General features: G+C 40.1%; 2 protein-coding genes across 2 annotated transcripts in view; one reads left to right on the top strand and one right to left on the bottom strand.

Annotated features, from left to right (window-relative positions):
- The window catches only part of DCST2 (DC-STAMP domain containing 2), a 285,622-nt gene that overhangs the window by 181,875 nt on the left and 87,031 nt on the right, over positions 1 to 16,716 (bottom strand). Inside the window, exon 3 of the mRNA XM_078671064.1 lies at positions 14,780 to 14,870. The gene's annotated coding sequence lies outside the window, so the exon portion shown is untranslated. The remainder of the gene's footprint in view (positions 1 to 14,779; positions 14,871 to 16,716) is intronic.
- Positions 1 to 16,716, top strand: part of DCST1 (DC-STAMP domain containing 1) — a 146,034-nt gene that overhangs the window by 55,409 nt on the left and 73,909 nt on the right. The window contains exons 7-9 of the mRNA XM_078668903.1: positions 9,881 to 10,024; positions 13,932 to 14,053; positions 16,514 to 16,671. Of these exons, the coding sequence (XP_078525029.1) occupies positions 9,881 to 10,024; positions 13,932 to 14,053; positions 16,514 to 16,671 (424 nt within the window). The remainder of the gene's footprint in view (positions 1 to 9,880; positions 10,025 to 13,931; positions 14,054 to 16,513; positions 16,672 to 16,716) is intronic.

Here is a 16,716-nt window from a genome sequence, read left to right as displayed (position 1 = left end):
TTGCTTTCTAAAATTGAACAAACTAGTTTGACATCTCAATTTGAATGATCTGGAGTTCCACCTGGTTGCAAGTAATCTGCCACCCTTGCAATTTTGTTTGCCTTGGGTAGCTGAAGACAACATGTTGTGGAAGATCGCAGTTTTCCCAAAAGTGAATAAAATGACAAAAATTGTTTGATGAAAATGAGGACGCTGCCATGTAATGCTTTAAATTAGACAAAGATTATTGAAAAGTAGATGCTTAACATTAAGGAGTTAATGCAGGGTCCACAGATTAACTGATATAGAAAGAGGATGTGGGAAGTTCAATAGCAATTGAATTAGATATGCATGGAGACCAAGTCAGTGAGCATTGGCATAATCCGGTTGGGCTCCAACCACTGCTTGAATGATGGGATAAAGAGCAAATATAGGGATAATAAGGAGAATTACTTTAGAACTTTCAGATGATGAAAACATGTAGAATATATGCTGGACCTGGCCATCTCTGTAAAGTCACCCTCAAACACTTTACCTTCACCCCACCTATGTTTGCTGAATTCGGTTTTTGTTGGCCTTAAGACAATGGGCACTTTACCACTGCTAACCAGTGTGAAAATGCTTCTTCTCAGACTCTCAAACATGCTAACTTTGGCTTACACCTGACAGGCATACTTAATCCCTATAAAAAAAGTTCTATACCATATAATCAGGACCTGTACATTGAATGCTACTAGTGAGCATGCGGCACTGTACCATCAACTTAATTAAGTAGCCCCTTAAAAGATGACTCAGGTCTGCCATGAAGCCTGGATCCAGTTTTAATCAGCAAATTTGACCTGCCAAAATAAACCCCCTGCTAGGCCTTAAACTACATTTGTATTAGATATAATTCACTAATAAAAGAGAGAGGGACCCCGAAACCAAAGGGATAGGGTTCCACAATTGACGTTAGTCAGAAAGAAATTCCCTTTGGGTAAAGTAACAATAGTACATAAGTACTTACAGGCATACAAACAACCATTTAAGCAACCCACATACCACACGGAAGCAATGTAGACAGATGAAACAGACAATGTATGTGAAAACACTCTAAAAATATTTCAAATTATAAAACCAATTTATTCAGGATACATTACATTAAATAAAAACAGAAATTGGGAAACACACAAGGACGGTGCAATAATCAATAAAAACAACATTCAAGTAAAAAGGAGTATACAGGGAAAAAGGATAGAACTCAATCAAAAGACAACGATTTTGAATTCCTCCTTAGTTTGTATTCCCAGATTCGCTCCTTAGGCGTCGACGCGTTTCGGCGGTGTATTCATTTTAATCCGCCTTCATCAGGACAATAATAACGTTTCCCAAATAATTTCTGAAATTTAAATGAGACCAGTCTTAAGCTTACTTACTAAAGACAGAAGATCTACTCAATGTCCAGAAATCTAAAATCACAGTCTTTAAAAAAAACGTAATGTTTCCAACTCATTATACTAACATACATATATATACATTGCTTCCAAACCAGAACACATAGTACATTAATCATGCTCATATAAGTCTACAACATTCATAGCCTAACAGTAGTAGTTCAACACTTTTGTTAATCATCACATCGTTAAGGGCATTGAAATATATATGTTCATGCCTAAGTAAGAATCCAGGAACATTTGATTTTCCATGAGTATTGGTGTGCTGCATTAACCAAAACTTAACATAATAGAGGTGGCGCGAAAAGAGAGCAATGATACATCACCTACCTCTGACAAGAGATATGTCTGACAGATATTGTAAGGGGTATTCAGCCTCCTTATCGTCAAATCAAGATATTCGTCCAGCGAATTCTTTTTTCTATATGTACAGACACCTAGTCAGGAAAAATGAATATATTGAAGGTTGGCCCTCTAAATACCATGGCACAGGATTCACAAGGAACTTAGCTAATGTGTATCCTTTTTTTTCCCCACACAAACTTTAGAGCAGTAAGTTACTCAATACTCTCTTCTATTTTGCTATGCCCATTAATTTGTACGTTGGAGAATAGGCATGTCCCAGATTATATCTGATCTGGATACTATAGTCGAGCAGAGAAGGGGGTAAATGTTTATAAATAACAGGGATGCGGCCTCAGTTGAAAGCTCAATGCCTGTTAGTAACCCGGTGCTCTTATGGATAGCGTATACGTTCATTAAGCAAAAAATTATACTCCAAGTACTTACTAGTCAAAAGTTAGTAGTATGAGGCGTAAATACGTCTTTCAGACTCATGGAGATCTCCAGCTAAGTGGCTGGTAGCTGAGGAAATATATATACATAAAAACAGGCCATTACTAGCTGAATGCTACGAAGTAAAGGATAATTGCTATTCAGATATCTAAAGGCAAACTTACAAATAGTTAAAAAGCTAGTACGTAAACACGCAGTAATGATGTATTCAGTTCCAACTTCAGTCTCTTTTGATCAGGCTTTTACACGATTTAGTAACAGCATGGGTTCAGGGAGTTGTAATCCAAAGATACCCGCTGTACGAGGGAAATCCTCTTTGTGAGCCCTGCATATTGTAACAAGAAAAGGGCAAATACCCTCGTTACAAGCGTGTTCTTAAAACGCTAGCGCAATAAAGTCTAAAGCCCCCATTCAGTGCAGTTACCTTGGGCGCTTTGGTCGCGGACGTCCTGCGTGCTTCTGTTCGTCTTCCCGGCTAGCAGCGTCTAGGAGAGACACGCAAATTTAAATACCCAGCATTTACGCGGGTGTTTGTTGATGACGAAAGCGGAAATAATAGAACGGGAAAACAGACTACCCGTGCTACTAGCCACGTTAGTTAGAAGGTGACGTTTAATTATTAGGAATTATCTTTGTCATGATTAGAACGTTATGTGGTTCTACAAAAAACTGATATAGCGGTTAGTATTGTAATTCATATTTACTGACCGTCTTGAAAAACTAATTTAAAAAGGAATTCTTTTGTTGTTCGTTTTATTTTAATTTTAATTTTATTTTAAATTTTAAAGGGTCGCTAATAAAAAGATCACAAATGTAGGTCATTATTTTAGACATGAAACCTAAGTACTATGGGCACCAACCTTATATTAACAGAATAATCTGTTTTTATAATAGGGGACACCCTGTATTGTATACATCCAAAATGTCTAAGTACTGATGGTCTGAACGTATTATACAGCCAATATAGACATCTGGGAGTCAATGATTGTCCTATGTAGCTCCAATAATCCGCTCACAGACAATATCTGGTCCCACAATAATTGTATTGTGGGACCAGATATTGTCTGTAATTCGAGAAAAATAACATGTAAGACCCACAATAACTGTAGAAGTAAAAACGTCATCTATTTACTGCAGTGCCCATGTGGCCTATCTTATGTTGGAGAAACAGGGAGAGAAGTACGAACAAGACTTCAGGAACACAGATCAGCCGTGAGAACGGAAAAAATCACTGCTCCAATTGTAGCCCATTTTTTAGAAAAGGGCCATAAGGATTCAGAATTTGGCTGGTTTATATTAGAAAAAATCAAAATTGGTAAAAGAGGTGGCAATATGGTCGCAAGGAGAAAGGAGAGGGAGCAATGGTACATCTCTTTTCTGGACACTGTCAAGAAGGGTCTTAATTCAAGAGAAGAATGGGAGCGGATTATTGGAGCTACATAGGACAATCATTGACTCCCAGATGTCTATATTGGCTGTATAATACGTTCAGACCATCAGTACTTAGACATTTTGGATGTATACAATACAGGGTGTCCCCTATTATAAAAACAGATTATTCTGTTAATATAAGGTTGGTGCCCATAGTACTTAGGTTTCATGTCTAAAATAATGACCTACATTTGTGATCTTTTTATTAGCGACCCTTTAAAATTTAAAATAAAATTAAAATTAAAATAAAACGAACAACAAAAGAATTCCTTTTTAAATTAGTTTTTCAAGACGGTCAGTAAATATGAATTACAATACTAACCGCTATATCAGTTTTTTGTAGAACCACATAACGTTCTAATCATGACAAAGATAATTCCTAATAATTAAACGTCACCTTCTAACTAACGTGGCTAGTAGCACGGGTAGTCTGTTTTCCCGTTCTATTATTTCCGCTTTCGTCATCAACAAACACCCGCGTAAATGCTGGGTATTTAAATTTGCGTGTCTCTCCTAGACGCTGCTAGCCGGGAAGACGAACAGAAGCACGCAGGACGTCCGCGACCAAAGCGCCCAAGGTAACTGCACTGAATGGGGGCTTTAGACTTTATTGCGCTAGCGTTTTAAGAACACGCTTGTAACGAGGGTATTTGCCCTTTTCTTGTTACAATATGCAGGGCTCACAAAGAGGATTTCCCTCGTACAGCGGGTATCTTTGGATTACAACTCCCTGAACCCATGCTGTTACTAAATCGTGTAAAAGCCTGATCAAAAGAGACTGAAGTTGGAACTGAATACATCATTACTGCGTGTTTACGTACTAGCTTTTTAACTATTTGTAAGTGTGCCTTTAGATATCTGAATAGCAATTATCCTTTACTTCGTAGCATTCAGCTAGTAATGGCCTGTTCTTATGTATATATATTTCCTCAGCTACCAGCCACTTAGCTGGAGATCTCCATGAGTCTGAAAGACGTATTTACGCCTCATACTACTAACTTTTGACTAGTAAGTACTTGGAGTATAATTTTTTGCTTAATGAACGTATACGCTATCCATAAGAGCACCGGGTTACTAACAGGCATTGAGCTTTCAACTGAGGCCGCATCCCTGTTATTTATAAACATTTACCCCCTTCTCTGCTCGACTATAGTATCCAGATCAGATATAATCTGGGACATGCCTATTCTCCAACGTACAAATTAATGGGCATAGCAAAATAGAAGAGAGTATTGAGTAACTTACTGCTCTAAAGTTTGTGTGGGGAAAAAAAAGGATACACATTAGCTAAGTTCCTTGTGAATCCTGTGCCATGGTATTTAGAGGGCCAACCTTCAATATATTCATTTTTCCTGACTAGGTGTCTGTACATATAGAAAAAAGAATTCGCTGGACGAATATCTTGATTTGACGATAAGGAGGCTGAATACCCCTTACAATATCTGTCAGACATATCTCTTGTCAGAGGTAGGTGATGTATCATTGCTCTCTTTTCGCGCCACCTCTATTATGTTAAGTTTTGGTTAATGCAGCACACCAATACTCATGGAAAATCAAATGTTCCTGGATTCTTACTTAGGCATGAACATATATATTTCAATGCCCTTAACGATGTGATGATTAACAAAAGTGTTGAACTACTACTGTTAGGCTATGAATGTTGTAGACTTATATGAGCATGATTAATGTACTATGTGTTCTGGTTTGGAAGTAATGTATATATATGTATGTTAGTATAATGAGTTGGAAACATTACGTTTTTTTTAAAGACTGTGATTTTAGATTTCTGGACATTGAGTAGATCTTCTGTCTTTAGTAAGTAAGCTTAAGACTGGTCTCATTTAAATTTCAGAAATTATTTGGGAAACGTTATTATTGTCCTGATGAAGGCGGATTAAAATGAATACACCGCCGAAACGCGTCGACGCCTAAGGAGCGAATCTGGGAATACAAACTAAGGAGGAATTCAAAATCGTTGTCTTTTGATTGAGTTCTATCCTTTTTCCCTGTATACTCCTTTTTACTTGAATGTTGTTTTTATTGATTATTGCACCGTCCTTGTGTGTTTCCCAATTTCTGTTTTTATTTAATGTAATGTATCCTGAATAAATTGTTTTTATAATTTGAAATATTTTTAGAGTGTTTTCACATACATTGTCTGTTTCATCTGTCTACATTGCTTCCGTGTGGTATGTGGGTTGCTTAAATGGTTGTTTGTATGCCTGTAAGTACTTATGTACTATTGTTACTTTACCCAAAGGGAATTTCTTTCTGACTAACGTTAGATATAATTCACCCCTAAGGTAGGCCCTGGTAACCCATAGAGCAAGGTGCATTGTTATTAAAAGGTCGGACATGTGCTTTTAAGTTTTACATGTCCTGGTAGTGAAAAACTTCTACATTAATTTTGCACTACTGTAAGGCCTACCTCTCCCATAGGATAACATTGTTTTGCCTTGTTACATTTACTAAGTGTTAACTTTTGATTGGGAACAGGTCAAAATTTCATGTTTGGTGTCTGAGAAATTGTAATTTAAAACCCTCTTTAATGAAAAAAACCGATTTTAAGTTACAATTTTGAAAATATCACTTTTAGAAAGTTGCAAAAAGAACAATTGAAGGACAGAATGAAGAACAATGTCATACATTCATCCCAGTACAGATATCCGGGCCAAAAGCCATCATTTCTGTGCTTCCCATGCCATTCCAGTATGAACCCAGCCATATGCAAATCAGTCTTGACTCTGCTCCCTATGGGAACAGTCCAGCCTGAACTGCCAGGGAAGATCCTCCCTGGACTGGAAACAAGCATCCTAGGACCGGTGGTGAGCAAAAGAACAATGGATTAAACCCACATCTTTGTGACTGGGGGTGAATGTTTGCATTGTTTAGCATTCCGTCCATCAATTGTTCCTTTTATTTTTAGAAAGTTGGCATTTTTCTCTTTGGTACTTGCAGCATGTTCCTGGGTCACATGACAGGGTGCAGTTGGCATTTGTACTCCCAGACAGGCACAAAATAGAAAAATCAGGTGTGTCTGGATGGGCCCTCACTGGCAAGAGGGGGGGGGACAGCTTGGCAAAGTCACACTTGCAACAGCTGAATAGGTTGTGCCCTAACTTCACACAAGTTACTTGTCATCCCTGCATTGTTCATGCAGACAGCAAGGAGTCAGGGCAGGGCAAGCAGGGAGCATCAAGCACTTCAAAGGGAATTCTCTAGAAACTTCTCCTTCTTCAAAGAAGGCACCAGGTATAAAAATAAGACCCACAGATCAACTGTTCAGTTCACTTTCTGGACCTGTAGAAGGACTCTCAGAGGACTGTCTGTTGCTGTTGTCCAGTGTGTACTCCACAGGACTGCTTTGTTGCACCTGGAAGCACTGCCTTGCTTCCTGAAGTCCGCCTTGAACTCTCAGATACCTGCCCTGCTGATTGAGCCTTGTTATGCTGCTTGGACCCAGGATTACCATTGTGACACCAAAGGCTACTTGGCTAGATCCTGGGCACACATACATGATAAAACAAGTTTATATAAGAGTTGACGTAAACACACACCAACAATGGAATCGGTGCCGCCAGGACGCACTGCCTCTTGATACTCTAAAAGCGATGGCGAACACACACACACATGTTCGGCACCCACATTACCTTCATTTTTACCGATTTAAATAACCCTGGGAGGTATCCAATCCCAATTACTATAATCGATATTGAATCGGATCTCTCCGATTTCCTACTTGCGGCACCTGTGGATTGAATAACTTGAACAGAGATCTTCATAAAACATTTGTGTTACACCACTGTTGGCGTTCTAGGACTGCCGGGTTGGAATTATCACCGGCTCTCCGAATACGTGGTACTACTGAGAAATTTTGCAGACGCTTTATCCCTTCTTTCCTGAAATCCTACTACATATACTTGTACCCAGCCGGGTTGGAATTATTACCGGCCTTGGGACTTCGCTGAGTTCTCGCAACTTTCTACAGCCCAGAAGAAGTAGTGGGACTACTTTTCCCTCACGAAACACGTGTCGGTTGGTTGCGTTTTCACCACAATAAAAGAATATACAGCATAACTAGGCTATCCGGAATTAGGTTTAAACCTATAATAACTATAAAACTTCCCCAAACGGAAAATAGCCATCACCGCTGTAAACATATAAACACTGAAAAAACACCTTTGCAACCACAAACTAAGTGCCATTCAAAAAAAGGAAAAGATGAGTGAAAGGAAACATTTATATTTCTTCCTGAAGGGGCCATTACAATGTAACTTTGTTATACAAGGTAGCATCAAGAATGACTGGGCTAACATTATTCTGCTTGAGTTTTGTTGTTTACGGATGTCGCTAAAACATTGTGTCTTCTCCCTTCTGCTTTTTTCAGTTTTGTTGTCTTTGGTCTAAAGATGCAGTGTTTAGAAGCATGTTTTATGTTTTATTTAGTTATTTTATAAACTGTAGAGAATCTAGAAATATCAAAATCATATTTGATATTTTGGCTACATTTGATTTCACTGATAAGTAAAAAGTCTAGTTTCATAAGAATCTTTCCTAATATGTACCATCACATTTACCCACACACAGAAAATGGGTGAAATCCTTTGATACATCAGCCCCTTTTCTAGTGAGTCAATGTTGATTGCACGTGAATTACCAAACACCCCGAGATTTAAACATTTAATGCAAGATGTAGTGACAGTTATATGTAAAAAGAATGTTGTCACCAAGCTCTGAGATAGTGGTGAAAACATGACACCAGACGTTTGGTATAAATGGAATGCAGTGTCACTTGGAATGCTGCTGGAAAAAGTTCCTACCAAGTTCAATAAAGATTGGAAGGGATATTGTTTATATTTACAGTAATTCAGCTACCAATGTGAAAAAGTTGTATGATGGTCTGTCAAAAGCGATTCCTGAGCTGAAATGCTTCCCTGTAAGAGACATTTGTCTCTTGCTAGACGGTATACTGAAAGCATCTTTATAATCTTCAGAGTTAATGAAGAATGCTATTGACTTTGTAGTCCATTCTGGTGCAGTAACAATGTATTTGGACCTCATATACCTCTTCAGTGCAGAAAGCAAGCAATAATTAAAATTAAATAAAATTCAATAAACACCAGAAAAACACTGTTTCTGTTGTTTTTAATGGCGCAAAAATGTGTAACCACTGATAACCACTGTTTTTTAAAGTATTGTAAAAACTGAAAAAACCCCACCAGAATTTACCAAAAATAGAAACTGAAAACAGGAAAGCCTAAGCATAACTCAAGATCTCTGTACATATGTTTACGTCAACTCTTGTATAAATTTGTTTAATCATGTATGTGTGCTCAGGATCTAGCCAAACTGTTTTGCTTGAGGGGTTACAAGGGTCTCCCCTTCCTGGTCAGCACCATATCCACACCAGTCCACACATATACACAGTACGTAAATTTGCTGAGCGCCAATACTACCTATGTACTAAAACACTTTCTTTTGGCTGTCCACCAAAGGCTGGTTGCCTGGCCTCCTGATCAGAGAGTCAGGGACAGAAAAGGCTCAGTGAATTCTAACCCCCAAGCGGTGCCCCTCCAGTCCTAGGTCTTGGTTGTGGCGTTAAAGGTGCCCAGATTAAAAAAAAATCTAAGACTTTGGACTTAGAATTTTTTGGCTATAACTTCTCCGAGAACAGAGAGAAGACTGGGCACAACTTGCTTGTCTATCCGCACAAGGTGCATTGACGGTCGGCCTGACTTCGTGTCAGCTCCCACTATGGTCTTCTCCGCAGCAGCAAATCCTGTTCAGTGGTTTTTCGCTAAAGGGGTAAAAGATGTGCCCAGCGAAATGAAGGAAAATGCGCTGGATGTATAATACGGCCCCAGATGGTGCTTTTGAGGAGCATCAGGTCTCACCCTCAACCCCTGCCTTTGTATTCATACCCCTGGTTTAGTAGTGTTTTCTGTTCTCACTGTGTTTTATCTCTGTGTATCAGATGTGTATATTCCTGCTCCATTGTTTTAGCATTATATAAATATGCATAAAGGTCCCCCAGAGTCATGTTTAGGGCTATCACCAGCTTGTAACTACTTATGGGTAATAGAAAACATCTTTTAAATCTCAACCCTCAACCCCCTAAACCAGTATCAAGTGTGAGGCATAGGCCCTTTGCCCCAAAATGCCCACCATTCTGCAACAAGCAGGCAGGCTTAAAAAGATGGAGCAGACCTCAGGCCTCACCCTTGGCTTGTTTTCTTTTACAGTTATTGCAGAAGAGGCTGAAAGGCGGTGCCGCGAATGGTTTGACATGAAGCATGATAAATGCATGCGGACTATCTGGCTTCCACTCCTCAACCACTTGCTGTGTTTACCCATGAAGTTCACGTTCCTCTGTAAATTGGTGCACTGTGAGTAACAATATGCGTGTCACAAAGGGGCTAACTGGGGTTCACATGTTAAATATAGACTTACAAAGGTCTATTGAGTGACACATTGCCTGTTGCCATACAAGTGCCTAACAGACTCAAATTTACAAACACATGGGTCAATATTGAATGGTACTGTGAGCTTAGACATACATGGACCCACACTGAGTGACACAATGAACATAGTTGCATAGGAGTCAAATGAGTGACACAATGGGCATATTTATTTATTTCAATATATTATTAAATACAACTTCTGACTCATTCTGGACACATGTTAATGAAGGTCTGATCTGAAAATGGTTCTCTTGACACTCTCTGAGCAGTGATTGGCAGAACTGACACTTCTTGATCAATGTCTGTTTGTATAGTGGTTCTCTTAACAATACTCTGGGATGACATACCCTTATTTATGATTGGTAGAGCTGACCCCTAAACAGAGGGTGGGATTGTGTGGGAGTGGTCGGCATCAGTGTCAAGGCTTCCTTTATAATGTCATCTTCAGATGTTTCTTGAGAAGGGGCACTAGGAGGGACCTCACACTCTGATTCAGGGAATTTTGCATCCTGATGTATTTTTTCTGCACATGTATTAGACCTGTCGGCCATAGAGCGGTCTTCTCCCAGACTTTTAGCCAGACTCCTCCATTATTGCTGATCTCATTTTTGTTGGCCGTAAGACTTGGTAACCAGTGTTAAAGAGCATGTGCTTGCTCTCTAACACATGGTACTATTTGCTTATACCCAATCTGTACATTGAATTGTAAGACCCTAGGACAATAGCACTACATGTACCCAGGGCCTGTAAAGTAGATGCTACTAGTGGACCTGCAGCACTTATTATGCCACTCACTTAAGTCGCCTTTTAAACATGTCTCCGGCCTGCTATTACAGCCCGTGTGTACAGTTTTCAAGCCCTTGGGACCTGCAAAATAAACCTTTTGCCATGCCTAAACCTTTCTTTTGAATACATATATGCATCCCCAAGGTAGGCCCTAAACAGTCCATAGTGCATGATATTTAAAACGCTGGACATGCACTTTTAACTTTTACATGTCTTAGTAGTGAAAAACTCTTAAATGGGTTTTCACTACTGCAAGACCTGCCTCACCCATAGGCTAACACTAGATTATCTTATTACATTTAATAAAGGATCAATTTCAATTGGGAGCAGGTTGGAATATTGAGTTTGGTGTCTAACGAATTCTACTTTAAAACCATCTTTAATGGTAAAGTCGGATTTTAAGTCACAATTCTGAAAATGCCACTTTTCGAAAGTTAAAAGAGCAGATAATAGGCAGAATGCTGAACAAATCACATTCACCCCAAGTGACAGACCTGGGTTGAATCCATCATTTTTTTGCTCACCATGCCACCCCAGTTTGGACTTAGCCATATACAAATCAGTCTTGACCCTGCTCCACCATGGGAATAGTCTAGCCTGAACTGCTAGGCCAGGTCCTTCTTGGACGGGAAACAAGCATCCTGGGACCGGTTTCGGGGTGTAACCCCTCATCGCCCAGGCTAGCTTGAATCCAGTGGCATTTTTTGTCCCAATCATTTGGTGCCTGTAATCTGTATTCTGGATAGCATGACTAGGTGTAGCAGGCAGTTGTTCTTTGTGTGTTTCTGACAGACAGTGAGGCAAAGGGGGAGTAGGCGTTGGCAGGATGAGCCATCTCTAACTTGATAGTTTGGTCTCAAATCATTTATTTCTTTTACACTCTTTGTCTAGGTTGGAGAGTGATTTTTGTCGTTTTCACTTTATTACTGTTTGAAGTGCTGCATAAATACTTTACACTTTTGCCTCTGCATGACTGCTCTGTGCCAAGCTACCAGACGGTTTAGCATAGGTTAATTTGGGGTTGCTTGCGACTTCACCCTCAAAGAAATTGTGGTTTCTGCTTGAGCAGGGTTTCAAACCCTCAACCCGTAACGCCAACTTCCTACAATAGGTCTTATGTTGGATAGTGACTGACACACTATTTGGATTCTGCTCTACTAGATTGGGTAGGTGTAGTTCCACTGCTCGTTTCAGAGGGCAAGTATTCCCATATGCCTTGTGGATGCTCACAGAACATGAACCTCTGCTCCATCAACAAGGATCTCAGCGCAAGAAAGATTCGTTCAGGATTCCTTATGATAGAGTTGCTCCCAGGGACGGAATGCTGAACAATGCAACAGGCTTCTGATGGCACAGCCTCAGTTGACTCTACTCTGAATGTCTTTTATCAAAGGTACATCCACCAAAGGTCTGTCAATCAAAGTACATAAGGCAGTCAGCCCCATTTAGTGCAGTGGTTCCGACTGTCCGCCCTGTATTATGGCATTTGTTCCAATGTACATTTTCCGTCACAGGGACTGCCAAGGAAGGTCTGCCGGCTGTCCCGAACAGCCATCAAGAGAAAGGACCCGAAGCACTGGGAAAAAAAGTCCCACCGTATCAGAGTTGTTCTTTTTTTGATTTTCAATAACAAACTCCTGCTTTGGAGATACTTAAAACTTTGCAGAGAGGGCCATAAAACATAGTACCTGTTTGGCAAAGCTTCAGTGTGAGCTCCAGTAAAAGCACAGAGAATCCCACCTCCTTGTTGGTGTCTCTAAATATGGTGGAAGGTATTGCACTTGGGGAAGTAGAGGCTGTGCACTGCCATGCTTGTGACCTGCCATACTTTATGGCTGCCCCTTGATCTTCATGCACTGATCTGTTTGCATTCATAGACAGCACCCTTTCTTTCTGTTACTCTTTCTGGGACTTTAGTTATGTATCAGGACTTAATTTTTCCAGCCATCAAATCATTGATTGATGTTCAGTAGACAACTGTGAGTGACACAAATAGCAGTCAAGTGCGACACAACACAGACTTAAAAGACTAAACTGTAAACAAAATTATGAATATAGGGGAAACAGAGTTTACAACGCAGACAGATCTATGCAGTGCCACTGCAATGCAAGTCGTTACAACCACTTGCTTTAGAGAATGCATTGTTGTATTTTAAATCCAACACCTTACCTACTGTTGCACAGACTGAAGGCAGAATAGTAAAATATAGTATTCCAAAGTCCAGCACTTCCCTAAGGCAAGTCGTTGTAACAACTTACGTTGTAATGCAATGTGTGGTAATGCCACGTTCGTTGTAATGCCCGTGTTGTAAAAGCATGCATTGTAAAAGCATGGGTGAACACGTCGTACATCCTGAATATAGAAACACTGGAATCCTAGTGGGAGCAACACAAATAGCCCTTCAGGATTCAACTTAAAGTGACACAGTTATTGTAGAAATACAAGAAGCCAGAAGTCCATGACACAGTCAACATGTAGTGGCCAATTGCAAGTGACATAATGGAACAGATGCCATCTGTGAGTGACCTAATGAGCAACTGTGAGCAGAGGATAGCTCAATGGTACACTGAAAAATAGAAGTATATTGGAGAATGTGTTTGACAGTAGGACAAATGAACACCCACAAGGGACCCGAGTGTGAAGCGATGACAAATCACAAACAGTGAATGACACATTGAGGAGGAAGGGACAAGGGCCAACTGAGTGACGAGTGGACACCTTAAAGAAAGGTTCACAAACCCCACTGTGAGTGTCACAATAAATAAAGTTCAATAGGGGCTACTAGCGTGACAGGATGAAACTGGACATCCAGGGGCCAGCCCTGAGTTTTGTCATTAATAAAATGTGGTCCACTGTGAAATGACACACTCCAACTATACATACTGAAATCACCTGCAAGTGGCATAATAAATGCTGACATACAGTGACTTACCCCGAGTGACAGAATGGAAGCAGTGTAGACAGCAAATTGTCTGTATGTTTTTGTAATTTTGTTCAACAACTCAAGTTTTTTTCATTTCTATTTACTACTGCTGCCCACCCTAGTGATGACCACATGGTGCAAGTCTAAGATTCCGGTGGAAGGAAACTTCGGGACCACCTATGACAATGTTGACTCAACTGTGGACAAACTGTCCAATCAGTTCCAGATAAACATGGCTGTGAAGGTACGGTTTATTCCTTGAAAAGAGCCTTTCTCTTGCCACTGGCACATCTTGCTTTCCAACTCTCCATTTTCTCCTCACCTCTTGTGCTGTCTCCCATTGATTCTCTACCCAGATACTTTCCCAGTGAACCTTTTCCCCTCCATGGTCTGGCTTTGTCTAAAAACGGCCATCCCAAGTAGGGAAAAATAGCTCTCTTTATCCGGGTCTGTATCACCAACAATAGACATTCCAGACTCTTCCTTTATTTGATAATGCCTGCTTCAGTAGTGAGACCTTCTGTGACGTCAATCACCAGAAGGCCCCTTTAATGTTCTCCTTCTTGATCACAGTTGCATGTTCCCTTATGTCTCTTTCCAAACCGTATTCTCAAAATGGTGGATCAGAAACATTGTTTAAGGATCACAAGTGGTAGCTGTGGCTTCTGGTGGCCAACCATGGCTACTGCTAGCTCTGGACATGTAGAGGGAAGGCCAGAGCCAATAGCCTGTGACATGCCGGCTCCGTCATAGCACATAATTGTGATACCATTCCATATTGCTCTGTAATGTATCAGCATCAAACCTTGATTGTGAAAGCTGAGGAGCCAGGCACAGAGAGTTGGAAAAACTGACATTAGGAAGAGAGTTATGCAGAGAGGAAGATTACTTAGATCATGTAGCTGCAGTGGGGAAACATCATTTACAACAAAGGCATCACTACGCGTAACGTTTACAACGAGGCACTTACCACGTAAACGTCTTTCCCACGCGTATGCCTTCAACGATCGTCTTTACCACAAAAGAAACGTTCCGGTCAACAATCCTACGTTCTGCGTGTACTAAAAAGAAAAGTACTTTTTTTATTTTGATAGGTGTTTTCACGCATTAATTAAATACGTTATAAGTAGTAAAGGGATGGGTGTAAATGGAAAAAAATAAAAAAGGGGGGCTGGGGGGGTCTCCCCCCCCAAAAAAAATCAAATAAAAATAATTTAAAAAAAGGGGGGCTGGGGGGGTCTCCCCCCCAAACAAACAACAAAAATCATTAATGAATCTATATTAAAAAACAATTAAAATAGATAAGTGAATGTGTAAATAAAACGTGTATTACTAATTAACAAATGATATTCTTTGAAGAAATATTCAGCCATCTTGCTTGAGGGTCAGTGAAAGTGAAAAAAGACAAACAATGTCACTACTGAAGACGTATTTTTTTTGCCTATCAGTTTCATTATGTTTATTTAAGTGTTTTTTTGGGCATAATCGACGCTGGATGAATACTAACGTATTTATGCGTGTTAAAATGCTGCGTTCTATTATTCTGCGTGGTAAAGACTCTAGCGATGTAAAATTCGCGTGGTAAAGCCATGCGTTGTATTTGATATCGTGGTAACGTCATATATTCGCTGCAGTGATTAAAATAACATCCTTCAATACTAACTGAGAGTTGCTCCCTCGATCTACAGGTGTTCCCACAGTCTCTGTGGCAAAGAGCCAGGCCACAGCCTAGATCAGGGGGTCTCTCTTACTTTTACCTTGGTCTATACAAGTGATATTCAAAGTATGGCATGTGGGCCGCATGCGGCCCTCCTGACCTTTACATGCGGCCTCCTGGTCAAGAGCAGCACTGGGCTAATGTTTACGTGACTCAGCACTAACATAAAAATATGTTAAATAAACCGGCACGCATTTATTTAAAGGTTCATTTGAATTAAGGAAAGGAAGTAACTAGGGTGCCCTGCACCACTTAACTTTAGGAACACCTTCATTTATAAAAACAGCTTGCAGTAAAAGTAAGATAAAGTTTGTCAATAATTCATTAACTTGCAGAACCGTTTCACCATAGTACATAAGATCATCAGTGCATTGAGAAGTCTTATTTTTTAAGTGTTAGTTTTCAAACATGAATTGAGAAACATTCATTCTTCCCTACACCATGATAACAATGCCAATAGTGTACGAAGAGGCAAGTCAGTTGTCGTGTGCATCTTTTGGGGGCTGGGGTTTCTATTATACATGAACAACATATAATTTATGAAATCAAACACTAGAGAAGGCTTTGTACAGCAGACATCCTGAAGTCATATTTGGAAGTCCTTATGTGCTGATGTTAAAAAGAGGAGGGAAAGTAAAATAAAATAATTACCTAGCATCACAGTTTGGTTAAGAGGAGAAGCCGGGATTAATCCCAAGTTTTTGGTTTCACATTGTGCAATGTAATACACTGGATGTATACGCCTACCTTCCCTTACAACCACCTTACCACAAACCCTTCCCCAAACCTCAACTGCTACCTCGCTAGTATCAATGCTGCTCCCGTTTACATCACAGACCAAAATTGTGGCCCCATGGAGGATGTTTGTGAGTACCCATGGTCTAAAGCTTCAACTGGCCCACTCTATAGTTTCTCCTTCCTCTTGACGCACACACAAAGACACAAACTCCATTAACTCTATATCTCCATTTTATCTTCTGCTGGCAGCAAGAGGAAAGGCCCAAGCTCCCAGATGTAAACATCTCACCCCCGGAAATGATGGATGACATGGAAGCAGACGTAACGGATAGGAGAACAAAACTGAGCAAAATGCTATTCCTAATACAGGCTATCCTGGCACTAAGTGTCCTCCTCATCTTTATAGCGTGAGTATAAAATTACACTCAACTCAGTGGCGTAGGAAGGGGGGT

The sequence above is a fragment of the Lissotriton helveticus genome, chromosome 12 (assembly GCF_964261635.1).
Source record: "Lissotriton helveticus chromosome 12, aLisHel1.1, whole genome shotgun sequence".
In the NCBI taxonomy this organism is placed as follows: Eukaryota; Metazoa; Chordata; class Amphibia; order Caudata; family Salamandridae; genus Lissotriton; species Lissotriton helveticus.
Note: the sequence above shows the minus strand (reverse complement) of the source record. Positions and strands in the feature narration are given on the sequence as shown.